This window comes from Ascidia mentula, chromosome 9 (genome assembly GCF_947561715.1).
Source record: "Ascidia mentula chromosome 9, kaAscMent1.1, whole genome shotgun sequence".
NCBI classification, from domain to species: domain Eukaryota; kingdom Metazoa; phylum Chordata; class Ascidiacea; order Phlebobranchia; family Ascidiidae; genus Ascidia; species Ascidia mentula.
Genome location: NC_138574.1, coordinates 4,182,512 through 4,210,069, shown reverse-complemented (window position 1 = coordinate 4,210,069; position 27,558 = coordinate 4,182,512). Strand labels below are relative to the sequence as shown.

General features: G+C 39.5%; 4 protein-coding genes across 4 annotated transcripts; 1 reads left to right on the top strand and 3 right to left on the bottom strand.

Annotated features, from left to right (window-relative positions):
* Positions 1–3,331: 3,331 nt before the first annotated feature.
* On the top strand, positions 3,332–10,999 carry LOC145913882 (CCN family member 1-like). The gene is made up of 6 exons (XM_083001648.1): positions 3,332–3,408; positions 3,953–4,169; positions 5,200–5,688; positions 8,228–8,424; positions 8,751–8,872; positions 10,086–10,999. The coding sequence occupies exons 1-6, from the start codon at positions 3,358–3,360 to the stop codon at positions 10,264–10,266; spliced, it is 1,257 nt and encodes a 418-aa protein (XP_082857774.1). The 5' UTR covers positions 3,332–3,357; the 3' UTR covers positions 10,267–10,999.
* A 4,116-nt stretch (positions 11,000–15,115) lies between these two features.
* Positions 15,116–17,662, bottom strand: LOC145913880 (carbohydrate sulfotransferase 1-like). The gene is made up of 5 exons (XM_083001646.1): positions 17,565–17,662; positions 16,666–16,941; positions 16,179–16,344; positions 15,960–16,117; positions 15,116–15,524 (listed from the first exon to the last, which is right to left on the bottom strand). The coding sequence occupies exons 1-5, from the start codon at positions 17,660–17,662 to the stop codon at positions 15,116–15,118; spliced, it is 1,107 nt and encodes a 368-aa protein (XP_082857772.1).
* A 1,978-nt stretch (positions 17,663–19,640) lies between these two features.
* Positions 19,641–22,300, bottom strand: LOC145913877 (carbohydrate sulfotransferase 1-like). Its single transcript, XM_083001641.1, has 5 exons — positions 22,191–22,300; positions 21,332–21,607; positions 21,017–21,182; positions 20,796–20,953; positions 19,641–20,357 (listed from the first exon to the last, which is right to left on the bottom strand). Exons 1-5 carry the CDS (start codon positions 22,298–22,300, stop codon positions 19,949–19,951), a joined length of 1,119 nt encoding a protein of 372 aa, XP_082857767.1. The 3' UTR covers positions 19,641–19,948.
* Positions 22,301–23,837: 1,537 nt separating this feature from the next.
* LOC145913875 (carbohydrate sulfotransferase 1-like) lies at positions 23,838–26,936 on the bottom strand. The gene is made up of 5 exons (XM_083001639.1): positions 26,824–26,936; positions 25,924–26,199; positions 25,437–25,602; positions 25,218–25,375; positions 23,838–24,782 (listed from the first exon to the last, which is right to left on the bottom strand). Exons 1-5 carry the CDS (start codon positions 26,934–26,936, stop codon positions 24,374–24,376), a joined length of 1,122 nt encoding a protein of 373 aa, XP_082857765.1. The 3' UTR covers positions 23,838–24,373.
* Between the last annotated feature and the right edge of the window lie 622 nt (positions 26,937–27,558).

Genomic DNA, 27,558 nt, shown 5'->3' with positions numbered 1-27,558 from the left:
AACTCGCGGCCTTCTGGAATTCGACAGCCAGTAAACAATTTTCTTGGCGAGGAAAAGGTCGTTTAAGCTTCACGGTGACCCCGTATGCCCTTTAGCGGTAGACGCTTCGTCTCATTTAGTTATTTGTACTTTAAACAGTTTTTCATCGAATGAAAATGCTTGGAATGTAGTTAAATTTGCAAAATACCAATGCAAGCAAATACAAGCATTTGATTCCGTTTTTCTATTGAATCGAAACCATCATTTTACAGTGAAGACTTTCGAAGCTGCTTTTGAGTTTGTGTGGTGTTCAAACTATTTTTATGCTAGCGAAAATGTGATGAGTATAGGATGAAAAAAGGATTCTAATTTTAACTACTGATCAACAAGAAGTGTAAATAAAAATAATCTGGTCAACAAATGCTTTCTCCTGAACCAATTACTAACATTCATGATTTCAAGGTCATATGGCGTATATCCTTAAATTTCGGGTTACTCATCAAACCTTTCCAACGTCGTCTGTGGTAATTCCCAGTTATCTTATAATGACAGCTTCATTCATAGCTCCTATTATGACAAACTAATTTCAACGTTGACATCGCATGACGTGATAGAAAAATTATGGGTTTGTGGAACAACTTATAAAAACAGCCCTTTTCTCTGATCTGACGTACAGCAATTAGGCTCTGATGTTGGGTTGAGACGGTGTTTTTTTCGGAGAATTTTTCGAACCTTTGGTAGTAGGCGTCGAACTCTGTGTTGGTTCCAGCACCATTCGGTTACAGAATTAGTGTACAATAGTTTTTAGTTAAATTCCTGTGGCTAAAACTGGGCGTTTTACCTATTTATGTCTTTCACTGTATATTGTCAACCTCCTACTTGTGAGGTTTCTTTGTGAAATTTTTCTTTGTTATAATATAGAGTTGTTTTTTTTCTATTGGTTAGAACAGTGCTTCCCAACCTTTCATGGGTTACAGCACCCAACAAAACACGAAAAGATTTCGAAGCAACCGTTGTGGAACCGAAGAACGTCCGCATCATAATATTACCCTAAATATAACAAAAAAAATCATTGTAAATACATGGAGAGTTAGCGGCACCATTGAAAGTTACAAATGTCACTCCAGGGGTTCACGGCAAGCTGTGTGGGAATCACTATATCCGAAACACACGAACCCAGTTTAGACGGAAATCCAACACGCCACGACGCAACTGAAAAACAAGACTAAAGGCGACTCCAATTAACCTTGTCACCCGACATTTTCCCACTTACATCAATCAATGCCAAACCACCAGTCAGGGAAAATTTCGAGGGTTTTGTTATGATTGCTAATCATGTCTCACAAGTGGCTGAAGTCAATGGTTCAATTGCAGCGCAACGACTATGAAGGCTCGTTTTGTCCTGTCGCCGACTGCCAGGCGCTAAGCTCGCGATCAGCTGACGAATGTTTTGAATTGTTCTGTGTCGTCACAAAGCGGCCAAGACGATTGTGGCGTTACAGAGTAGGCGCGTGCGATTTATTTTTGGAACTTTACGTGTCTGCAGCGTGTTGAATTTGCTTGGGGTGGCTTGAGTGACCCAAAGCTGTACAATAAATCAATTACATGAGCAAATATATGCGCATAAGAACTGTGTGTGTTGTTTGTCCAAACGCGTGCAACACATATTGTCAAATAATGTTGAAATATTACCTTCTTCTCTCAGTTACACTTAAAACAATATGATGTAATTGTATATATTTCACGCATTTAGGCGTTGAGTCTCGGAATGCAGTAAACACCAGGAAGTGATTGTCTGCATTCAATTTGTGAAATTAAGCCAATTTTGGAGTGAGGTTTAAACATAAATCAGGTTCGTACTCACGGGTTATCAGTGAACGTCAATAACATTTCGCTTTTGCTTCCCTGTCAAATACGGTCTTGCGGTTTTCTGTGCGACTCGAAACAATAACACAAAGATCATAATCCGGTGCGTAGTCAACTTTATTACCCAGCTGACACATTCAAGCGAGAAAATCACACAAAGCCGTTGTTTTCAACACAAACTACCTTCGGGCGCTTTGGTAATAAGCCGGCCTGCGGACCATCCGCGCTCAGCGGCCTTAGATCGGTCATTACATCATCAAACCAGTTATTGCAAACAGATTACGTCACGCGTCCAGGAGGCCTGTAATCCAATATGGTTCCCATGGAATTGGAGGCACCGGTCTGGTGGTGTAGTAAAGCTATGGTCTGACCCGGAGCAAACGCGCGTCGTTGTTGACAGAGTGTCAGATCTCGATGCAACCTGCCACGGTTCTTAGGCCACTAAGACTTTCATTGTTGCCACTTTCACACGGGCTTGGGTGGACTACTGGCATAGACGGGGCCTCTGGGAGCCAGTTTGGGCCCAAAAGTCGATTAGGGATGCTGGCGGAAGATGAAAGGGCTCAAAATGTCTACAACGACTGGATAAAAAGCAAAACAACGTGACTTAAGCTGAATTTCAGTGCGCTGGAAGACGAAAATAAAATTGAGTTTCTATTTTAGGGTACGGGAGTCCTTATCGGTTTATAACCGAAAATCGGGATTTCGTTAATGTCTGCAACAGGTGCGCGACTTAAAGGATTTCCTCCTTCAACAACATCTGGCCTATAGGATGAAACGTGTCAAAATGCGATGTCTTTAAGTGATTCGAGTTCATGGTCACGATTCAAAAAAGAAAAATGCGTTTAATCCCAAAATGTTCCGTGTTTGAAGTTTTCATTATTTATGTACTCATAAATGTATCTCTTGATTTTTTTAGGTATGCTTTGTTTAATTAGTAAGAGGGTGTTTTTTTTAAATGAATAAATACATAAATTAGCGTGTATTTGTCCATTTTTCCCAACGAACTAAACCGTGATAATTAAGAAACAACCAACCATACATATCTACAAAATTTGAAACAATGTGTCACTTCAAAAAAACCAACCATGCAAATTCAGCGGTAAAAACAGTTCGTTTTCCCATACCCTACGCCACAACACTACCCCACATAGCCGCAAACAACGTAACCATGATGTCATCACCCCCTGTTTAAAGCATGTGGGAGGTGGAATCCGGCTACTGTTGTCGTCAAACCATCACCTTCAGTTTCAGGCTCCCGAAAAAGTGACAATGCAAAATAACTTTATTAAGAAACAGACCCCCTATTGTGATGGGTCCCTGGACTCAGCACTATAAAAGGCTTAAATTTGGCCCCCGTTTCTCTGTGAAGCTAAGGGTGACAGAAGTGAAAGTGTTAAAATTGTAAATGCTAGCCAGGCCTGATTTTCTTGGTCAAAATAAGTGATTTAAAAGCATTTTTTTTTATAAATTTATTGTACTTTACAGTTATCTGTCTATTAGAAAAAGAGAATGATGAAACTTTTATTTTGCCTTTTTGTAACGGTTTTACTCACGACGAGGGTAAGTTTTACTACATTATTTCCTGTTTATCTTTCCTATAAAATGTAATTATGTGTCAAAAAACGGCAATACATTTGACGCACAAATATTTATTGAAACCAAAGATAGCAAAAAGTATTTGATTACTTGGTCTCGCTTAAGTGCAAAGCAAAAATCACAATTGTTGTTATGTTATTATGTGCAGTGTACAACTTAAAAGCAAAAACTTGTTGTAAGCGGTAATTTTATGTTTGATTTGCAATAGAAAATGATTTTTATCTTGCCCCATTGAAAAGAATTGACTTTTCCTCAATCTCGATTTCGTAAATTTCTGTAATCGTATATTCCGTACAAATAAGCATGATAGCCAAAAATGTGAATTTTATTGGTGGGAACAATGGCCATCTATATGCAGCTCACAGAATTTGTGTATTGCGTGTTAACGATCAGATCCAAAAGTTAAATTTATTGATTTGTAGTGGAACATTGGTAGCTTTACGTAGAGTATTTGCACCAACTGTTTCGCGCAGTTAGCTCCACCAATTATTATCGCCTATTTCTGCAGTTTTCCAACGGATGTCCAGCAGAGTGCGATTGTGAAGACGAGCCTTCATCTTGTCCGGTCGGTGTGAGTCTGCTGACAGACGGATGTAACTGCTGCAGAGTGTGCGCCCGACAAATAGGCGAAAGTTGCAATTATCAGCAACACGTGTGCGATACACACAGGGGACTGTTTTGCGACCATTCCAGGAGCCGTGATTCTGAGCAAGGAATCTGCACGGGTAAGTGATTTTGAGTCTGATTTCTTTGCAAAAGGTTACAGTATGGAACATTTTTTACAGATTTGCTTATAAGTTTGAAAACAGAAAGGCTGGCTCCATTGTGCAGAAAACATTGGCATGTTTTATTTATTTTAGACGTTTCGGCAAAAACTTATGCTATAATTTTATATGTTTTATGTAAAATGGGTCCTTTTAGTTTTCTTAATTAAAGTTAAAGTACCTTTAAAAAATATTGGAACACTACATGTACAATATCCGGACGAAAACACACAGATTGGCAGACAGTACACATCGGTCTGATTTTTTTGATTGAAATACATAAATAATAATTGAGTTTTTTAGGATATATGCTTTTACGTAATAGACAGGCCAATCGGTCAACGCCGAACAACATAGACTGACTCTTGCAGTGTTATATGACAATTTTACTTACAGCACACTTACAATTGTTGCGAACTTCACTAAGAACCCGAAATCAAAGGTGGAAAACGTGACAATAAAACTCGAATCTTTCGATCGCGTGCGATAATATGAAAAGACCAATTTCCTCTCGGTTTAGAATATTTCAATTTTTGCGGCGCGCAATTTCGCGCTTCTGGTATTCGACACCAAACTTCCTTTTCCGCCACCTGATTAGAAGCATTTATCTACTGATGTTTCACAATATGTGCCGAAATGGTCATAATATTATAACCTGGTCTTTTATCGCGATAACTTTAGCCAATTTTAGAAGTCTGGCAGCACCGTGGTTTTGAATTTTGTCATACGTCAAATTATGATTTTGCCAAAACTGTTTTTTTCGTCAGCAAGGCCTCCAACACAATCAGGAATACCATTTTAAACATTAAAACATTTTATTTACGATTTTAACATTTTATGCGCTTACGTTAAGTGGGTCTTTGTGGATTTTTAGACGCATATAATGTTGTAAAAAGTAAACGGTCACAAAAATTACATCAAAATTACGCAGAAATAATTTAAAAGTGAAAACTGTCACTAAAACAAAATCTATAACTTGAGTTTATTACAGTCCAGAGTGGTCAGCCGTGCTGGTATAACGAAGACCGCATCCCGAGCGGTTCTATGTTCGAGCCTTCTTGCCGGATGAGATGTTGGTGTTTGCAAGGCGACATCGGGTGCGTCCCTAATTGCCCGCACGAGGTCCAACCACCAAAAGCTGAAGCTTGCCCTAATGCCCGTCTCCAGTCCGTTGAGGGCGAGTGCTGCAGCCAATGGACGTGCGAGGACGAGTCAGGTGACCACCCGCTTCCCGCCGACGAGACTTACTGGAGTGAAATGGTTGAAAATGGCGAAATCACGCTGAACGTTACCGATCCTGAAAGCGGACTTTCCTTTGTGCCTGAAGCGGACCCTTTGACCACCAACGTCGCTAGAGATGAAGATTTTTATGACGATGAGGAGTGGAATGATGGCGATGAACTGATTGATTATCAGTTTTCTTATATTGACGAACCAAACCGCCCGGCTGATTCATGGTCCCAAACCAACCTAATACCAGGTAAAAATACATTTATCTGTGTGCTAACGTTGCGCAAGGTCCATAAACCACATCAAGCTAAAAATATGCGACGTGCATGGACGGTGACTTAGGAACCAAAACGTTTACAAATCTATGAATTTTTTGCCCCTATGATGTCACGCAATAATGGAATAGCTTTGTATGTTTACCTTGGCGCACCTAAAAGCTTAAAGTAGGTTTCAAATGTGCCTTTTATTTTGGCCACGTCAGTGTGTGGCAAATTTTTCGATGATGTAATGGACATGATTTCACTGGCAGATGGAATCTATTTAATCATATTGTCCGGACGATAAGAGCAGATGCAAGATGAAAGACATGAAAATGTCGTTACAACAACATTGGTTTCACTCGTTTATCTAAAGCTCATGCTTAGGATATTCCTCTTAATGGCTGAAAACAGCTTTGTTCAGATGCAATCTGTGTGTAGAGGCCGCAAGAATGCAAATGCCTAAGAGAAGTACTTGCGATATTTGCGCGATTGGGAAGATTAAATCGTATTCACCTCAACGATTCTGGCGTGTAGTCTTATTTAGTTTCATTAACTTTAAATGCGCTCATCATATTTTTTTTTAACGCGCAATGCAAATTTACGAGTATTTTTCATGAAATTGCTATTCGAGTTTGATCAGCAAAGGTATGTTTTATAGAAATACTTGATGATGTCGTTTATCAAAATCGCGGTACTAAGAGCTTAAATTGCCTGCATTCTCTCCATTCATAAGCACGCCCTTGAAATCCTTAACAAAAGCAAGTATTCCTTCGCGGAATTTGTGAAATTCCAACCTGAATTAAATTGCTCCTCGGCAGCTCATTTGCCGTTGTGACTAGACCCTTGAACCGGCGTAAATCTTGGCGAATTGGAAAATTGAAAATATGACGCTTGTCGGGGCAAGAGGCGAAATCACGCTTCAGGCAGTTGTACAAACGCAATGACAATTAACTGCCCGCATGCGTCACTCTCTTAAATGCCATTCGCGCTCATTTTGGCGGGGAATTGGGACCGAATGCCGGCGCGTATTTATAACTGCTCTCGGCGTTCCGCGCAAGCAGCTGATACATCTTTTGAAAGCGCGCGCGTTCTCAGCGACAGGACATAAAACCGTCAACAAAATTGCCGTCCTGAGATTGTAAAAGAGACTTAACGAGTTTATTTTTGGCGCACGGTGAAGTCGGAACACCGGGGGCAAGTGGCCAAGGGTTCGACCATTTTTCTATACTATTTTACTGAGACTTCGCAGGGGATCGGTGACAGGAAGCAGAAGCGCTTGCGCAACGGTAAACCAACTTGATTTTTTGCATAGAGAGGACGTCGTAACTCCTATAAAGAAACATTTGTACGTGTTTTCGAATTCTCGTGATCGATACTAATCAAAAGGCGAACTTTGTAAACAGTATAGAGACCAGTGTTTTTAAGGTAAGATTTTCCGGTGATAGTGGCGCACGTTTAACCAACAATTAACGCAGACGCGTCAAGTGCGCTCAGGGGCAGGACGGTGATTCAGGAACGACCATAATAACGCTTTGTGATTCCAGACGAACCCTTGGAAATGACTCAGTTCGCGTAATTAAGCCTGACGACGGCATGATCCATAAGCGAGTTCAATATGGACCAAGTCGCCATTGCTGTGACGTAATTGCGAAGAGGCTTAGTGCGCGCCTTCATACGCCGTCGTATAAATGCTCGGCACCATATCATCGGCGCTCGTTGCTTCATACCCGTCAGCACTTCGCAGGCGCCATTGAATGCGCTTGCATCTGTGCGGGTGGCTCACAGAGACAGTTTCAAATCAAAAGGAAAGCTTCCGGAGCAACAGAGCTGCGGTCAGCGAGTATAGTATTTGCTGACAGGCATTCGTTTGACCTGTGCACCACCATGGTGGGCTTTTTTGCAGGTCGCGGGCGATGTGCCAGTGCGGCGTCGATATTGAGATTGTTTGCCAGTTGAGAGTAGGTCTTCCCATGCTTGAAAGACTTCCGCTCGCAGAATATGGCCACCATCAGGCCTATATATAGCAATTTATGGCTGCATTTGGTTGCCGGTTTTGTTTTTTTACTAGACAGCACATGTAACATAATTTTTGAATACGGTATGAGGTAAATGTCGCACAAGGATTTGAAGTTGACAGCTCATGTATGTAGGTGTTTGTAAAACGTGGGTACGTCGATTGGAAATAAAGTCTAATTGAAGCATTAGTGCGAACTGTGTATAATAATACCGCAGACTGTATAAGCGACAAGAAGTTCTTATTAAGTTGTGATGACTAAAATGATTTAAGAGGATTTCTTTTGCAAAGAAATGAGATTCACTGCTTTATTCCATAACTTTTTCTGTCTTAACAAGCTTTGTCGTGTTTGCCTACAGAACAAACCCATATAGCGTACTACGTAATTCCTGAACGTACTATTTGAAAATCCCTGTGATTTGTATAAGACCGAAGTGTCATGAAACCTACAGCGAAAGTGTGCGGGTTTTTTCCGCTTGCCTGCCTTCTAAACGCCATATGCTTGGCCTCCACAGTCACCCAAGTCTCCGTGCCGCAGAGGGTCAAATCCGATTGTCAGGAGAGCATGTCGCTGTGGAGTTCGTGTTCAAAATCGTGCGGCCTCGGTATTTCTATGAGAGTATCGAATGCGAATGCCGAGTGCCGTCTGAAAAGGGAGACGAGACTTTGCCTCGTGAGGCCGTGTGGTGAAACGAAGCTATTTAAGCCTAAGGTGAGTTGAAACCCTGGCCGCATCCCGTATAGGTAAAATAAATATAACAAACAATTTTTTTGATAATTTTTTTTCATAACATTTTTGCTAAACGTACATAAAATCTTCAATCTGTGCAGATAGTCACAATATTTCAAATGTTTTTTACTTCGGGGCAGTGTAAGCTGTTTACCAGTAAAGATAAACCCGACAATTATATTGTCTATCATAGAACAATAAATATTTGTAACATACAAGTTTTTCCAAGTTTTGTCCCACACAATATCGAGCTATACGTACATATTACCCCTGAAAAGCAATCGGTAATTCGAAATATTTGTATGTAGCACGGCAGGCGTTGCAGCAAGTTTCGTCGTTCACCAAAAAAAGTTCATGTGCAATACGCCGGTTGCCAGAGTGTTAAAAGACATCGACTAAAGTACTGCGGCCTCTGCCTCGACAAAGACAGGTAAATTGTACTGTATATTGGAAATTACAAATCGGGACGAATGTCCTTGTACCGCGGTGCGTTATGCAATACATAAATTGTTTTTGGTTGGAGAAACAAGTACATTGGCAAATTAAACTAATAATAGCATTGCTTTGAAAATTTCTTTCTTTAACCGTTTTTACCTGGTCCAACAAAACTATATCTCACCTTTATATTAATTTTTGTGTTCACTTCAAATTAAAAAATGATAGTAATAGTCAGGCCGAGCGATTGGATTGTTATGGCCTATAACCTCAAAAATTCACCGCAAATTGAATGCCCTGTGCAAAACATAAAACTGATAAAAACGTTAAGGTAGCTTTTTGTTCATACACCTATGGGCTCCTAATGCTTTGAATATATGCTTCACATTGCTATGTAAAACATACTTCTTTGGTGGATCAAAACTTTCATGGCAGTAGCTCAGCCTGCAGAAGGCATAAACTTTAATGCAATGTTCAGACTTTCCCAGTCGTCCAATTAACTCACGTGGTTTATTATTTCTATGGTCCGAAATAGTGGAAATAATCGAAATGCCGATTGAAGGGTATTTCCCGAACCGCAGAATGAACAAGTTGGAAACAATGCACAGATAAGCGTCATGCCAAGATCGTGTCAAAGCCATGCCTCAAGTGACATGCGCTCAAGCGATGTACCGCAAATGTTACGAATGCCTGTTGTACAAAGTGTCTTCAGTGCTACTTGCTGTAACGAAGTATAACGCGAGCCAATAATGTTGTTTGTTAGCAAAGAATGTCAAACCATGCGGCTTGGAACGTTGTACAGCAGGCCATTAATTCATTTGACACATGTTGGCCTTCGTTTACGCGGGTTGACCGCATATATACATTTTGCGGTTTTTCCAAGAACAAAGACGGCATAGCTGCCAAAAAAATTCGCGCCAACAGTAAAATTGCTCCAAGTTTCTGTCAAGCACAGAAGTGGTGACAGTTGGGGACAATGTGGCAAATGGCAATCGTAGTTTCAAATATGTGCACAGAAAAAGGCAAACTTATAGTATGACAACTTGCAGGTCATCAACAAATATTCTCAAGTCAATATTACTTTCCTAACTTCTCTCGAGACTTCTACCCAAGAAGTATGCCTCAGATACGTAACAGAAAGATATGTCTATTAAGCAGCACAAGTTGATTCCTGCAGATTCCTCATATCTCTATTATGTTTTTGTCAGATGCTGCACGCCAAGAAATATCCGCACAACGAGTATGCGATTTCAGTGTCCAAGTGGATCTCGCTTCAACAAGAATGTTATGGTGGTGATGAGCTGTCGTTGCCACAGAAACTGTCGTCCAGCCAATGCGCTGCCGAAGAATACGCGCCAAAGTTACCGCCGCATGCCAGTGGAAAGTTGAGCTCCTGTCTTCCAAGGCACTGTGTTATGCATTCCGGATGGGAATTTCGTATATTTTGTTGCTTTCTACGTGTTTTTATTAGTGTTTGTATTTTTTGATTGACTGCAAACTTTTTTTACATTGTTGCTTTACATACTTGCCACAAAAGTTCACGAAATCCACGAGGAACCGCATGTTTATTCTATATTGCGGAAGTGCGTATCGTGGGTCATTCAGTCACTAAGGTCAACATACAGTTTTTGTTTTAGTGTTTTGTGTTATGATATAACATTTATTCGTTGAATTTTGATGTTGTTCATGGTTATAACAGTTGTAATATTTAAAATATTTTTTTTTGTCGAAGCTCAGTTACTCAGCAGTCGGAAAATTGTCATTATGTCTGTAACATGGTGCAATGGCTTTCCTTTTACCAAATTTTCACATCCATGTTAATTAGTTCATTCCGAATTTAAATTGCACTTTCCTTTGCAGGATTTTATAGGCAATGGTTATTTTTCGCCTCCAAACATAGAAATATTATCAGTCATTTAAAACCCGCGGAAATCTTCAATGTTGCTTCACATCAATTGCTGTGCATTGCGTGCGAAATACTTGCGTTGTTTTCTTATCTGTTGTAGTTTAGGGTGTGCCCTAACCACAAGTCTTTTCTGTGTGTCTTGACCGCTTGCCTTTTATTTATTAAATCGTGTGGCATTTTTGCTCTAGCATTACTGTACAGTACCAATATATGTGATCGCCTTTTTGTATTTTGAGTCTTGTTATCGATTTGGAGACTTTAAGAGTGCACCTGTAAATTGGCAGTCTCAGCCAATATGAAAATTTTTGATTAACTTTTGATTACCCCGAACCGGCAGGAAAAAACGTGGTTGATATGCCATGAATTGCAGGTCAATGTGCACAACACAGTAACCGTCTGACTACAGGTTTCGCAATCGGCAACCTTTGCATGCGAAGAGTCGGTTACACTCTTTTTGCTCTAAACCTAAACATGGTCGGAGAAGCATAACCCATCTCATGAACCGACTATGCATCCATCCACTACAATATGTTAAAAAGCCCGCCCTAAAAATATTGGATAAAATTTGAAAATATTGATATTCCGTTTTTATCACTGCAATAATTGATAGTTTTGTCATGAAAGGACAAACGTGTGCTGTGGAAGCAACCTTACGTCGCTCCAACAATGTTACAAGGACGCACCAATATGGAATCACATGGGTATCACCCTGGATACATACTTTATTTGCGCTTGTATGTATCTGACCCATTTAGGAACGTGGGATACGGTTATGAACTTTCAGAATAACCCAAGACCCCATATAATTATGGCTTGCATTTTAGTAGATATTTTGGTTGTGTCATATTTGTTAAGTTTTCCATTTTGTCTATACTTGCATAATCGAATTCGATTTTATCGAATAGTCGGATATCGGTTTTTGGTTGTAATCCTATAGATTTCACCAAACATGCAACAACATTTGAAGTTGGGCTAACGACCATCAATCTCGAGTTCGACGTAAATGCGGTTTCGCCTTTGATTTGGCGCCAAGGACGCAAATTCACTTAGCGGACCAGCACGTGCGAATTGCCGACCACTTGAGCCCGTCACAATAGCATGCAGGCCTGAAGCATTTACCGATGGCTTGTCGAGTGTGAAACTCACGTTGAAAGCATCGTAACTTGTGTAGTTGCAATTGAACTTGTCACACATGTCAAGGTCGGTCACCATTAAGAATGTAACAAATGTGTGATTTCCGTGGACGAGGCAGATCGCGTATGGCTTCAGTGCGACAAAAGCCGTTTGCAATTTTGCGCGGAAAGCACACAGCTGATAAAAAATTTAGCGCCTGTCAAAAGTGGAATACCAAGTTCCTAAACTTACAGTGAACGCCCAACATATCAAACAATAAATACAGCGGTTGTTGACCTGTTGGCCAAATTTTTTTTGTACATGGTATCGTGTCATAGATGGAATAAGGGGATTTGCGTTTTCAAAGCAATAAGTTTGCCATAGGTCGTGGTCAAGGTTACTTAATGCTATTGGCTCGTCTGTGAACCTCATTCTCAAGGTTTTATTGTTGTAGATAGGGAAAAGGCCATGGCATTTTGACAATTCGCACTGTAAATGCCGTGCACAAAGCACGCTTGGTTTGTCAAGTACACACGTGCAAAACAAGAGGTTTTCAGCTGCAAGAAGGCAAGCGCCAACGCCACCTCAGCGGTCTCATCACTTTGATTGTCACCTTCAACCTTCTACTGCATGTACCACGGCCACTGTGATTAGCTGCGGTGATTGCGTGTTGTCAAAAACGCCATTCACACGCACACCGCTTGATCATATCGTGCGCCGGCGCACGCGAAAGCACCTCACGCCTTAAGACCCAAATGACGTACATGCAGAATTACACAAAGCCAATTAGCGCCATTACCACCCGGAGAGGCCAAAGTTGGCCTTGAGGTGCCGGAACAACAAGTCAATGCAGCTCACCCTGTCGTCAGAACCTATTTTCGACCTCTTGTGATCGACGTCCTGTTTAATTGGCGTGACCCGATCAGATGGGACGAAACAATGTACCAGTTGTGCTGAACCTTGCACTGTGATTACCGTCGCGCATTGAAGACAATGACTAGCGCTAGAAACGTACCCGTGAGCCATGTATTGGACGTAAAATGCTTCGGGTTCATCTGTCTTGTGCCAGAAGTAGGTTTGACATGGCGCCAATGACGATAATGAGGTAATGCCGCTAACTCTTCTGTTACCACTCAAAGGCCTCTTTCTTACGCAAACTGCATGGTAACACAGTGAGCAAGAAGCAAGTTAATGTCTTCCCCTCCAAACACCATAACATAAACATGGCGATACAATCAGCGGGAGACTGAGTACTGCTCTTTGAGATGGATAAATCTGATTAAGGTTTGTGTCACAGTGTACGTAATGTACACATAAACCGGACAGACTGGCTTAAACAAAACAGTATGTACTGTAAGTTCAGTACCAATGAAAATCAAATTAACACTACTTTGATATTTTCTATAGCCCGTGGGTTTACGATTAAATCCTTGTAAGGTGACGACATGGTTTTCCATGAAACACTTTGTGCGTCTCCACGTCAATGGGATTAGTGAAGTTTTTAGTCAGAATTTTACGAGGTAAGTTCTCAAGAGACTATAACAACTGTACTTGAACGCAATAGCATACATGGTAGTGGACAACAACACAATATCCACCATAACAATATCAAAAAAGAATTGTCTTTGATCTATTTAGTATTCCGCCAATTTACGTTGTCTGGGAGAAATTTTGAAGTGGGACAATTCTGAACACTGGAAAATTTATGCGTAATCATCGACTTGTGAACAAAAGCATAAGCGCTGCCGCTATCTCCAAGCCAATAATAATTTAGAGCAGTAAAATTCGGTGAAGTCATAATTTTCCATGACGCCCCATTTTCTCCTTGGTTGCGACCTCAATAATAATCAGCTGTTTTGGCAAAATATTAGTGGTCGAATACATGACGTTGTTATTTAGCTTTGTTAATAGATTTTAAAGGGCCGAAATTTTAGGCCGTTCTTCTTGTAAGACCGTATGTAAGCATAGAGTTGAATTGAAGGCAGTGAATGTTGCAATATTTTCGCAGAAGATCGCATTTTACTCTCAATGGAGAAGCAACGCAATATTTGGCGATAAGTTCTGGAACGCAACCGCGAATAAACAGTTGGAGCGGTCGTGCGTCAAAGCGTTCGCTAATCGATTCCGTCGTTAATGCTCGAAGGTCATTAACTTCGTGCACGGCGTTTAAAACCCACGTAAAAAGTGAATGAGTCATGCAGTTCAAAAAGCAGCTTACTTCACAATACAGATGTACGTTTGTTGCTAAACATGTCCTGAAACCATCATATAGAAGACCGTGACGGGTAAAGTTGTGGGGTGTACAGTGTAGCCATTTCGCACCATAGATCAGTTTTAACTGTTTCGCCCAACTACACGATATTGTTACAATATGTTATAGTACTTAATAAACAGCGATTTGGGTATCTGCCACTCGATATCTGTAGTAGAAATAACTCTTTGATGAAGTATCAGAATCGTCAACCAGATATTTATCCAACCTGGACTCGAATCCAAGTTATCGTGAGCCGGGGAATCCCGATCAGGTGTTTTTTTGTAAATTGTGACATCCAGTGCTGAATAAATAATTAGGCCCACAAGGGAGGGGCCTTAGGATAAACAGATTCTTAATCCCCCACTGATGTTGACCCCCATTTTGGCTTTGAATTGTCTATAGCGTCATGTTATAATGCTGTCGTAGTGGTGCATCTTCCTTTATGGAACTCATTAATTTGTATGTCTGATGTCCAGCCATGATGTACTTTTCTACACATGCGCTGAAATAATATGTGTGTCAACACATACCTTTATCATCAAATTATATAATTATTATCAAGGATTCCAGCCTAAATTCAACAAATTTACGAAAGAAGCAAAGCGATGTCCCACGTAAAAAGGAAGGAAATTAGAAGATTTTATTTTTCAACACGTAGCAGAAAATAATTAGGTGCAAATTGGATATTTCACAATTTTGAATCTTGAAATCTTGAAATATTTGAGAGGACCATAGCCCTGTGTACGCCAATGACGAAGATTAGTGAGACCAATTTCAACTGAGTATATTTTTAATCACTACTGTCACCAAGTGGTAAACAAAACAAAAAACTATTTGCAGAATAAAAAGAGAAATTAGTAATTTTACAATAACTGGACAACTTCAGGAAAAGGCGTTTACACGAAAAGTACAAAAAAACAAGAAAATATTTTCGAGATTTATTCACCTCATGGTATCACGTAATCTCAAAAACTTGTTATACTAAGGTCACGAGCGGACGCTTCGTCCTCAAATTCCGCATAGTTTGAGCTCAACATGTAGGAATGACAATGCTGCTGAACCAACTTGATTTGCTTCAGGAGCAACTGCTTTCTCCAGCTCACCACAACCTCGGAAGAATCTCTCCTTGTACCAAACATACTTTTCTTTGAAAGGCTTTTATCGTTTTTCGACGATGTTGCTTCCAAAAGCCAACGGCGGACGTTTTCAGCCATTTGCAGACCAACAAATTTGTAAATTCGCTCCGTGCTTTCTATCGGATGCAGAGAAAAATCTTCGTGTCTTACCCGAAGGTAATGTTTGCTGCCAACTAAATTCTCGTCGGCATATTTTGTCATCGTCTCCACATGCTGACATGTTACTGTGGTAAGTTTGCTGAAAGCAAAATTCACAAAAACTGTTGACATGAATTTTAACCAAATGCAACCCGGCAGAATGTAAGCCAAACCAATAAAGTGTTGCACTTAGCACCAGCTGATGATTCCGCCATATTTAATTAGCTTAAGTTTAAAACGAAGCGGTTTGTTCACATGCGAATTGCAATAATAAAATGCTAATCAGCAAATTCCAAGAACTGGCATTCTTATTCGAAGTGTTACACGCTTAAGTATCCTGCACCTAAATTTATCATACATAGTTATACTACTTTGAACAGTACACAACACGTAAACATATGTAACATGTAAAACCATGGGAAGTAAAGACCAAATTCTAAATTGTATGGAGTTACATTTTTGCCATTTTAAACATTACGATTTGATTTTTATAACAACACAATTCTAACGATATGAGAAAAAAGGTGACACACACCTTGCTTTATTGTCTTCAATAGTTTTTGGGTTGTCCTTGTAGTTAATTTTGGAGTTTATTATAGCTCGTGGATCACGAACCAAATGAACAATCTTAATATCATAGTCTTGGTTTTTGAGAAGGGTTTCAATCCAGCTGATATCGCATAAGTAGCAAACCTATGTACAAATACAAAATACAGTAGTAACATTTTACAGGAATGCAATGCTAAACTCCCACCTTGAATGCTATCAGCTTAGCTGCCCTCGATAGATTGGTCACGTTTTGAAGAAAGGTCTCGGTGCTACACTTGTTTGAATTAGTTGGACTACACACACTCTTATTGCGATGAATGAAGCCAGCACACTTGCCACAGTTAGAAAAACACACTCCTGTTCGTAGACATCTGGAATATATGACGTTCGTTTTTGAAGTAATAAATGATTCGTCTTAAAATAGAAACTTGTTTGGCCGAAAAGGTCCAAAATCGCGATAGCTGATTTTCACAGAAGATGTGTTATTATGTCCCTGTGTTGTTTCATCATGCGACAAAACACGACATAAAATACCTTGTTATATGATAAAAGCTTCATCTTTTTCCAAGATAATACTAATATTCGCCATACAAATAGTTAATAAGTTGCACTTGGTTCAGAAATGAGAGCGAATATTTACCTCAGTATGTATGGTGTCACATTTACAAATCATTATTTACCATCGGCCTCACCCATTCTCCGCCTTCTTTTTTGTCGGCTGTTCGAACGCTCTTCTGTACAGTTCTCTGGTTGCGTTAAAGTCGTATCGAAGTACATTGTGGAAATACGCAAGAACTTCATTTTCCATGCTGTTGTTTGTAGTTCGCGGGCAATCACCAAACGGATAAAGTGGTTCGTAGAAGTATGCAACCTCGCGATTCTGGTTGAATATCTCCCCGAGAAAGCTTGACCCGGAACGCGTCTGGGCCAACAAGATCACAAGCTTGGCTGTGGGTTCTTTGGCAGTTCTAAAAAAAACAGGACAATTGTTTTTATGTTTTTGTGTTTAACCTTCGCCTACTACAAACTTATCGGTCGCGAGTGGACTCAAAAACGTTGTTTTTTGGCATCCTCGGGATGTGTGCATAGTAAAAGTCGAAAAGTGGTGATTGGTCAGTGTTGACCATTACCGAAGTGAATTACTAGGTTTGTAAGCAGTTGCTTAGTTGTTAGACGCGTTGTTATGTGATGTTTCCAGTCTTAATCAACGAACGAGAAGCTACACAATTTGTTTTGTGATAGGGTATTGTCAATTATTAGATTCCACCGCTCTAAAGATAAGCACATTTGTATTTTCTGGATGCAGCTCGTAAAAAATAGCACATATATTAGAAATACCGGGAGCTTGATTTTTCAGATCTCGCTCCGACTTGTCGGGAAAAGTTGCTGATCCAGCTTGGCTGCAATGCCTTGGCTGCGAAGCCTGTGAACCTTATATTAGAAATATGCACGGTTTGGTAAGCCTGACTATATCAAAATGAAATAGAGCTTGTCATTGGATCAGGTAAGCATTTAGGTGCGAAAAACATGAAGTAAATTACACAGAATAGAAAAGCCAGAGCTAATATGCAGTGCTGTGCAACTCAGTTACCTTACAGCACTGATGATGAATACAGCAGTGTTCGAAACGTTTTCTCCACTATGTTTAGCATATTGGCTCTGGCTTTTTTGTTGCGTATGGGAAAGCATTTTTGATACAAACATGGTTTCTACTAATCAAATAAAATTGTATAAGGTATAATCTATAACTGGAACAATATGGCTTTACGTCTGGGTTAGGGTGAAAAATACTCACGCATAGTAACTATGAAGACGTTTGTATTTCTCCATCATCGTTTTGTGCATGAAGTTGCTGAGAAACAAAGTTCCAGCACAGCATATCAGAACGAAGGAAATACGTTTCATTTTCCTAACTTTAACTTTAACACCTGTACATTCTATCAGTTCAACAAAAGGCACAGTTGATCAAAGGCTTGGTCAAGTTATCTTACGTACGCTTGTCTCACCAAACTGTTTCTCACTTCAATCAATAGAAAATAAGGGAAAGAAGGCAGTCAGATGCAAAGTAGCCAGCACCCAGTGCCACATAAGCTCGCTTACCAAACCGCCTTCATAAAACAATCAATTTGGTACAAGCCAATCATGTGCAATACACGCATTGCATATACTTCGCTATGATTAAGTTTAAATGAGCAACAGAAATCCTATAAAAGGAGAGGCCCCGCACCTTGTTGGTCAATAAATGTATTAACTCAACCACGATTAAAACACAGTATTTGCGCGCATGTGCTTTAACTCACTCGTAAATTGATCCTGTTGTAAAATGCCCGATATATCATTGCTTTTCTTTTTCTGTAAAAAATTACAATCTTTGTGTGTCACTTTGATGCGTATCTGACGCTTGCGCCCTGGTTTAAAATAGACCATGTAAAGTTATGTGAGACGTCAGTCTTGTGGCGTAATAGTACCTAAACCCACTCAAAGGAACAGGTTTTTCTTATCCAGCTTTTGATTTGCAATTAGCTAGCAAATAAATAAAACACGTACTCTTTATAATCATGTAAAAGCTGATATTTTTCTATTTTCCTCCAATGTATAAGACTTATGTTGAGAACAGTTCCAGAGCATACCAGAGCAAAGAAAAAACGCTTCGTTTTTTAGTAAAAAAGCCAGCGCTTGATGTCAGTTAAACAATAGGCAACCTAAGCTGTTGTTACTCAAACTTTGTCCTCCGTGGACCCTGCAAGGTTATTTTAGTTAGTACAGATCCCTCAAGGCTAAAATGACTAGTTCAGCATTCTTTGCTTGAATCCAAATACTAACTCATGGTAATACAACCCCCCTATAGGTTCTTATTAAACCTGGTAAGGTTCCGCAATACCCAATTTTGCAGTCGTTATAGTCCACAATGGTTTCACCAAACTGAACTCGAACTTTAACAAACAAGAAACTGTATAATACGGATAACATGTGGACTCCAACCAGATAGAGCTTGTTTGCCAAATGGTTATCTTAGAACGAGGAAACGGTGCGACAGCCAATGAACCACACAAGAACAATTGACAGCGGATGTGTTATTGTCTGATAACGTAACCGCGAATGGAGTATATTATATTGTTTAAACTGTTGTGTGTTAAAGCGCCGTTGAATAAATCCTCCCGTTAAGTCATTTGTGATATTTTCATACAAAATTCACCCTGGTTAACAGATGAAACGGTGCGAAAGCCATTGAACCCCATTCAAGAGCAATTGACAGCGGATATGTTATTGTCCGATAAAACGAATAAAAAAATATTATTTAAATCCTCCCGTTAAGTCATTTGTGGTAAAAACAGAATTGCAATGTCCCAATTTTTTTGTTTCGGAAGCAGAGGTAAAGTTCTGGGGAGATTGAGCGGAACTCCGGAAACTCTGCAGGTGACTTAAGCAAGATGTCCATTCTTTACTCATGTAATCTGTGTTATTCATACCGTAGCGTCTCGGCACCATAAAAAATTACCATCCCTCCCCTGAATGGAACCCGTTTCCCTGTGAAAGCCCGGTTGTGAAGATGATACAAATTATCGTGAGCTCCGTTACGCCGTTAGTGTTGATGTTTATTACTTATAAGTTCCGCTGGATAGGGCTAATGAAACATTGTGCGTGAAAAATACTACTTCACCGGGTCACAAAGTTTTTGTCAAGCCTGATCCACATATAAGTCTATGTAGAATTCAAATCTGATCGAATTTTAATGGTTACATGTGAACAGGGCAACTACCTGTTATTTTTGGTTATATATTTGAGTTGAAATACTACCCGAAATCGTAGCTTTAAAATTCGCACAGATATCGATGTTACATAGGCTGATATGTGGATTAAGTTTGGAAAAAACTTTGCGACCCGGTGTAATAGTATCTTCCAGTGTGCGTGGAAGCAACTAAAGAACTTTTGTGTCGGGGCTAGTGATTAGCAGCTTTGGTCAAGCGCATAATATCAAAAACTTGTAACATTTAGATTACGAGCGGACGCTTCGTCTTCAAATTCCGCATAGTTGGAGCTCAACATGTAGGAATGACAATGCTGCTGAACCAACTTGATTTGCTTCAGGAGCAACTGCTTTCTCCAGCTCACTACAACCTCGGAAGAATCTCTCTTGGTGCCAAACATACTTTTCTTTGAAAGGCTTTTGTCGTTTTTCGACGATGTTGCTTTCAAGAGCCATTGGCGAACGTTTTCAGCCATTTGCAGACCAACAAATTTGTAAATTCGCTCCGTGCCTTCTATCGGATGCAGAGAAAAATCTTCGTGTCTTACCCGAAGGTAATGTTTGCTGCCAACTAAATTCTCGTCAGCATATTTTGTCATCGTCTCCACATGCTGACATGTTACTGTGGTAAGTTTGCTGAAAGCAAAATTCACAAAAACTGTTGACATGAATTTTAACCAAATACAACCCGGCAGAATGTAAGCCGAACCAATTAAGTGTTTCACTTAGCACCAGCTGATGATTCCGCCATATTTAATTAGCTTAAGTTTAAAACGAAGCGGTTTGTTCACATGCGAATTGCAAAATAATAAAATGCTAATCAGCAATTTCCCGGAACTGTCATTCTTATTCGAAGTGTTACACGCTCAAGTATCCTGCACCTAAATTTATCATTCCAAAGTTATACTACTTTGAACAGTACACAACACGTAAATATATGTAACATGTAAAACCATGGGAAGTAAAGACCAAATTCTAAATTGTATGGAGTTAAATTTTTGCCATTTTACACATTACGATTTGATTTTTATAACAACACAATTCTAACGATATGAGAAAAAAGGTGACACTAACCTTGCTTTATTGTCTTCAATAGTGTTTGGGTTGTCCTTGTAGTTAATTTTGGAGTTTACTATGGCTCGTGGATCACGAACCAAATGAACAATCTTAATATCATAGTCTTGGTTTTTGAGAAGGGTTTCAATCCAGCTAATATCGCATAAGTAGCAAACCTATGTACATATAGAATACAGTAGTAACATTTTTCAGAAACGCAATTATAATCTCCCACCTACCTTGAATGCTATCAGCTTAGCTGCCCTTGATAGATTGGTCACATTTTGAAGAAATGTCTCGGCGCTACACTTGTTTGAATTAGTTGGACGACACACACTCTTATTGCGATGAATGAAGCCAGCACACTTGCCACAGTCAGAAAAACACACTCCTGTTCGTAGACATCTGGAATATTAGACATTTCTGTTTTGAAACTAATGCACGATTCGTCATTGTATGATAAAAGCTTTCTCTTTTTCGTTTTTATATGAGCGAGTGTATTTTCAGTATGCGTCTTATCTCATTTACAAATCATTATTTACCATCGCCCTCACCCATTCTCCACCTTCTTTCTTGTCGGCTGTTCGAACGCTCTTCTGTACAGTTCTTTGGTTGCGTTAAAGTCGTATCGAAGTACATTGTGGAAATACGCAAGAACCTCATTTTCCATGCTGTTGTTTGTAGTTCGCGGGCAATCACCAAACGGATAAAGTGGTTCGTAGAAGTATGCAACCTCACGATTCTGGTTGAATATCTCCCCAAGAAAGCTTGACCCGGAACGCGTCTGGGCCAACAAGATCACAAGCTTGGCTGTGGGTTCTTTGGCAGTTCTAAAAAAAACAGGACAATTGTTTTTATGTTTTTGTGTTTAACCTTCGCCTACTACAAACTTATCGGTCGCGAGTGGACTCAAAAACGTTGTTTTTTGGCATCCTCGGAATGTGTGCAAATTAAAAAAATCGAAAAGTCTTAATTGGTCTGTGTTGACCATTACCGAAGTTAATTCCTAGGTTTGTAAGCAGTTGCTTAGTTGTTTGACGCGTTGTTATGTGATGTTGCCAGCCTTAAGCAACAAACTAGAAGCTACACAATTTGTTATGTGTTGGGGTATTGTCAATTATTTGAGTCCACCGATCTAAAAATATGCACATTTGTATTTTCTGAGATACAGCTGGTAAAAAATAGCACATATATTAGAAATACGCAGGCCTTATTAAAATAAAACAGAGCACAACAGTGTTCGAAGGGTTTTCTCTACAATGCTTAGCATATTGGCTATGGCTTTTCTGTTGCGTATGGAAAAGCATTTCTGATAGAAACATGGTTTCTACTAATCAAATAAAATTGTATAAAGTATAATCTATAACTGGAACAATATGGCTTTACGTCTGGGTTAGGGTGAAAAATACTCACGCATAGTAACTATGAAGACGTTTGTATTTCTCCATCATCGTTTTGTGCATGAAGTTGCTGAGAAACAAAGTTCCAGCACAGCATAACAGAACGAAGGAAATACGTTTCATTTTCCTAACTTTAACTTTAACACCTGTACATTCTATCAGTTCAACAAAAGGCACAGTTGATCAAAGGCTTGGTCAAGGTATCTTACGTACGCTTGTCTCACCAAACTGTTTCTCACTTCAATCAATAGAAAATAAGGGAAAGAAGGCAGTCAGATGCAAAGTAGCCAGCACCCAGTGCCACATAAGCTCGCTTACCAAACCGCCTTCATAAAACAATCAATTTGGTACAAGCCAATCATGTGCAATACACGCATTGCATATACTTCGCTATGATTAAGTTTAAATGAGCAACAGAAATCCTATAAAAGGAGAGGCCCCGCACCTTGTTGGTCAATAAATGTATTAACTCAACCACGATTAAAACACAGTATTTGCGCGCATGTGCTTTAACTCACTCGTAAATTGATCCTGTTGTAAAATGCCCGATATATCATTGCTTTTCTTTTTCTGTAAAAAATTACAATCTTTGTGTGTCACTTTGATGCGTATCTGACGCTTGCGCCCTGGTTTAAAATAGACCATGTAAAGTTATGTGAGACGTCAGTCTTGTGGCGTAATAGTACCTAAACCCACTCAAAGGAACAGGTTTTTCTTATCCAGCTTTTGATTTGCAATTAGCTAGCAAATAAATAAAACACGTACTCTTTATAATTATGTAAAAGCTGATATTTTTCTATTTTCCTCCAATGTATAAGACTTATGTTGAGAACAGTTCCAGAGCATACCAGAGCAAAGAAAAAACGCTTCGTTTTTTAGTAAAAAAGCCAGCGCTTGATGTCAGTTAAACAATAGGCAACCTAAGCTGTTGTTACTCAAACTTTGTCCTCCGTGGACCCTGCAAGGTTATTTTAGTTAGTACAGATCCCTCAAGGCTAAAATGACTAGTTCAGCATTCTTTGCTTGAATCCAAATACTAACTCATGGTAATACAACCCCCCTATAGGTTCTTATTAAACCTGGTAAGGTTCCGCAATACCCAATTTTGCAGTCGCTATAGTCCACAATGGTTTCACCAAACTGAACTCGAACTTTAACAAACAAGAAACTGTATAATACGGATAACATGTGGACTCCAACCAGATAGAGCTTGTTTGCCAAATGGTTATCTTAGAACGAGGAAACGGTGCGACAGCCAATGAACCACACAAGAACAATTGACAGCGGATGTGTTATTGTCTGATAACGTAACCGCGAATGGAGTATATTATATTGTTTAAACGGTTGTGTGTTAAAGCGCCGTTGAATAAATCCTCCCGTTAAGTCATTTGTGATATTTTCATACAAAATTCACCCTGGTTAACAGATGAAACGGTGCGAAAGCCATTGAACCCCATTCAAGAGCAATTGACAGCGGATATGTTATTGTCCGATAAAACGAATAAAAAAATATTATTTAAATCCTCCCGTTAAGTCATTTGTGGTAAAAACATGAGAATTGCAATGTCCCAATTTTTTTGTTTCGGAAGCAGAGGTAAAGTTCTGGGGAGATTGAGCGGAACTCCGGAAACTCTGCAGGTGACTTAAGCAAGATGTCCATTCTTTACTCATGTAATCTGTGTTATTCATACCGTAGCGTCTCGGCACCATAAAAAATTACCATCCCTCCCCTGAATGGAACCCGTTTCCCTGTGAAAGCCCGGTTGTGAAGATGATACAAATTATCGTGAGCTCCGTTACGCCTTTAGTGTTGATGTTTATTACTTATAAGTTCCGCTGGATAGGGCTAATGAAACATTGTGCGTGAAAAATACTACTTCACCGGGTCACAAAGTTTTTGTCAAGCCTGATCCACATATAAGTCTATGTAGAATTCAAATCTGATCGAATTTTAATGGTTACATGTGAACAGGGCAACTACCTGTTATTTTTGGTTATATATTTGAGTTGAAATACTACCCGAAATCGTAGCTTTAAAATTCGCACAGATATCGATGTTACATAGGCTGATATGTGGATTAAGTTTGGAAAAAACTTTGCGACCCGGTGTAATAGTATCTTCCAGTGTGCGTGGAAGCAACTAAAGAACTTTTGTGTCGGGGCTAGTGATTAGCAGCTTTGGTCAAGCGCATAATATCAAAAACTTGTAACATTTAGATTACGAGCGGACGCTTCGTCTTCAAATTCCGCATAGTTGGAGCTCAACATGTAGGAATGACAATGCTGCTGAACCAACTTGATTTGCTTCAGGAGCAACTGCTTTCTCCAGCTCACTACAACCTCGGAAGAATCTCTCTTGGTGCCAAACATACTTTTCTTTGAAAGGCTTTTGTCGTTTTTCGACGATGTTGCTTTCAAGAGCCAATGGCGGACGTTTTCAGCCATTTGAAGACCAACAAATTTGTAAATTCGCTCCGTGCTTTCTATTGGATGCAGAGAAAAATCTTCATGTCTTACCCGAAGGTAATGTTTGCTGCCAACTAAATTCTCGTCGGCATATTTTGTCATCGTCTCCACATGCTGACATGTTACTGTGGTAAGTTTGCTGAAAGCAAAATTCACAAAAACTGTTGACATGAATTTTAACCAAATGCAACCCGGCAGAATGTAAGCCAAACCAATAAAGTGTTGCACTTAGCACCAGCTGATGATTCCGCCATATTTAATTAGCTTAAGTTTAAAACGAAGCGGTTTGTTCACATGCGAATTGCAATAATAAAATGCTAATCAGCAAATTCCAAGAACTGGCATTCTTATTCGAAGTGTTACACGCTTAAGTATCCTGCACCTAAATTTATCATACATAGTTATACTACTTTGAACAGTACACAACACGTAAACATATGTAACATGTAAAACCATGCGAAGTAAAGACCAAATTCTAAATTGTATGGAGTTACATTTTTGCCATTTTAAACATTACGGTTTGATTTTTATAACAACACAATTCTAACGATATGAGAAAAAAGGTGACACACACCTTGCTTTATTGTCTTCAATAGTTTTTGGGTTGTCCTTGTAGTTAATTTTGGAGTTTATTATAGCTCGTGGATCACGAACCAAATGAACAATCTTAATATCATAGTCTTGGTTTTTGAGAAGGGTTTCAATCCAGCTGATATCGCATAAGTAGCAAACCTATGTACAAATACAAAATACAGTAGTAACATTTTACAGGAATGCAATGCTAAACTCCCACCTTGAATGCTATCAGCTTAGCTGCCCTCGATAGATTGGTCACGTTTTGAAGAAAGGTCTCGGTGCTACACTTGTTTGAATTAGTTGGACTACACACACTCTTATTGCGATGAATGAAGCCAGCACACTTGCCACAGTTAGAAAAACACACTCCTGTTCGTAGACATCTGGAATATATGACGTTCGTTTTTGAAGTAATAAATGATTCGTCTTAAAATAGAAACTTGTTTGGCCGAAAAGGTCCAAAATCGCGATAGCTGATTTTCACAGAAGATGTGTTATTATGTCCCTGTGTTGTTTCATCATGCGACAAAACACGACATAAAATACCTTGTTATATGATAAAAGCTTCATCTTTTTCCAAGATAATACTAATATTCGCCATACAAATAGTTAATAAGTTGCACTTGGTTCAGAAATGAGAGCGAATATTTACCTCAGTATGTATGGTGTCACATTTACAAATCATTATTTACCATCGGCCTCACCCATTCTCCGCCTTCTTTTTTGTCGGCTGTTCGAACGCTCTTCTGTACAGTTCTCTGGTTGCGTTAAAGTCGTATCGAAGTACATTGTGGAAATACGCAAGAACTTCATTTTCCATGCTGTTGTTTGTAGTTCGCGGGCAATCACCAAACGGATAAAGTGGTTCGTAGAAGTATGCAACCTCGCGATTCTGGTTGAATATCTCCCCGAGAAAGCTTGATCCGGAACGCGTCTGAGCCAGCAAGATCACAAGCTTGGCTGTGGGTTCTTTGGCAGTTCTAAAAAAAACAGGACAATTGTTTTTATGTTTTTGTGTTTAACCTTCGCCTACTACAAACCTATCGGTCGCGAGTGGACTCAAAAACGTTGTTTTTTGGCATCCTCGGGATGTGTGCAAAGTAAAAGTCGAATAGTGGTGATTGGTCAGTGTTGACCATTACCGAAGTGAATTACTAGGTTTGTAAGCAGTTGCTTAGTTGTTAGACGCGTTGTTATGTGATGTTTCCAGTCTTAATCAACGAACGAGAAGCTACACAATTTGTTTTGTGATGTTGGTATTGTCAATTATTAGATTCCACCGCTCTAAAGATAAGCACATTTGTATTTTCTGGATGCAGCTCGTAAAAAATAGCACATATATTAGAAATACCGGGAGCTTGATTTTTCAGATCTCGCTCCGACTTGTCGGGAAAAGTTGCTGATCCAGCTTGGCTGCAATGCCTTGGCTGCGAAGCCTGTGAACCTTATATTAGAAATATGCACGGTTTGGTAAGCCTGACTATATCAAAATGAAACAGAGCTTGTCATTGGATCAGGTAAGCATTTAGGTGCGAAAAACATGAAGTAAATTACACAGAATAGAAAAGCCAGAGCTAATATGCAGTGCTGTGCAACTCAGTTACCTTACAGCACTGATGATGAATACAGCAGTGTTCGAAACGTTTTCTCCACTATGTTTAGCATATTGGCTCTGGCTTTTTTGTTGCGTATGGGAAAGCATTTTTGATACAAACATGGTTTCTACTAATCAAATAAAATTGTATAAAGTATAATCTATAACTGGAACAATATGGCTTTACGTCTGGGTTAGGGTGAAAAATACTCACGCATAGTAACTATGAAGACGTTTGTATTTCTCCATCATCGTTTTGTGCATGAAGTTGCAGAGAAACAAAGTTCCAGCACAGCATATCAGAACGAAGGAAATACGTTTCATTTTTTTTACTTTAACTTTAACACCTGTACATTCTATCAGTTCAACAAAAGGCACAGTTGATCAAAGGCTTGGTCAAGGTATCTTACGTGCGCTTGTCTCACCAAACCAATCATGTGCAATACACGCATCGAATATACTTCGTGATGATTGGCGTTAAATGAGCATCAGGGATCCTATAAAAAGAGAGGCTTCCCAACTTGTTTGTCGATAAATGTATTAACTTAACCACAATTAAAACAGGGTGTTTGTGCGCGTTTGCTTTTAATTCACCCGTAAATTGATCCTTAAATGCCCGAAATGTCATTGCTTTTCTTTTTCTGCAAAAAATTACAATCTTTGTATGTTACTTTGTCGCGAATCTGACGCTTGCGCCCTGGTTTAAAATAGAACATATAAAGTTATGTGAGACGTCAGTCTTGTA

What these genes read in the sequence shown, in the direction of transcription:
- LOC145913882 (XM_083001648.1), top strand. Translation starts at nt 3,358, where the DNA reads ATGATGAAACTTTTATTTTGCCTTTTTGTAACGGTTTTACTCACGACG. An exon ending in CCAAACCAACCTAATACCAG is followed by an intron (nt 5,689 to 8,227) that starts GTAAAAATACAT and finishes TGGCCTCCACAG; the next exon opens with TCACCCAAGTCTCCGTGCCG. An exon ending in CGAAGCTATTTAAGCCTAAG is followed by an intron (nt 8,425 to 8,750) that starts GTGAGTTGAAAC and finishes ATTTGTATGTAG; the next exon opens with CACGGCAGGCGTTGCAGCAA.
- LOC145913880 (XM_083001646.1), bottom strand. Translation starts at nt 17,662, where the DNA reads ATGCTTTCCCATACGCAACAAAAAAGCCAGAGCCAATATGCTAAACAT. An exon ending in TTCATCATCAGTGCTGTAAG is followed by an intron (nt 16,942 to 17,564) that starts GTAACTGAGTTG and finishes TGTTTTTTTTAG; the next exon opens with AACTGCCAAAGAACCCACAG. An exon ending in ATTGAAGACAATAAAGCAAG is followed by an intron (nt 15,525 to 15,959) that starts GTGTGTGTCACC and finishes TTTTGCTTTCAG; the next exon opens with CAAACTTACCACAGTAACAT.
- LOC145913877 (XM_083001641.1), bottom strand. Translation starts at nt 22,300, where the DNA reads ATGAAACGTATTTCCTTCGTTCTGTTATGCTGTGCTGGAACTTTGTTT. An exon ending in AGAAAGAAGGTGGAGAATGG is followed by an intron (nt 21,183 to 21,331) that starts GTGAGGGCGATG and finishes CTAATATTCCAG; the next exon opens with ATGTCTACGAACAGGAGTGT. An exon ending in ATTGAAGACAATAAAGCAAG is followed by an intron (nt 20,358 to 20,795) that starts GTTAGTGTCACC and finishes TTTTGCTTTCAG; the next exon opens with CAAACTTACCACAGTAACAT.
- LOC145913875 (XM_083001639.1), bottom strand. Translation starts at nt 26,936, where the DNA reads ATGTTTGTATCAAAAATGCTTTCCCATACGCAACAAAAAAGCCAGAGC. An exon ending in TTCATCATCAGTGCTGTAAG is followed by an intron (nt 26,200 to 26,823) that starts GTAACTGAGTTG and finishes TGTTTTTTTTAG; the next exon opens with AACTGCCAAAGAACCCACAG. An exon ending in CTAAGCTGATAGCATTCAAG is followed by an intron (nt 25,376 to 25,436) that starts GTGGGAGTTTAG and finishes ATTTGTACATAG; the next exon opens with GTTTGCTACTTATGCGATAT.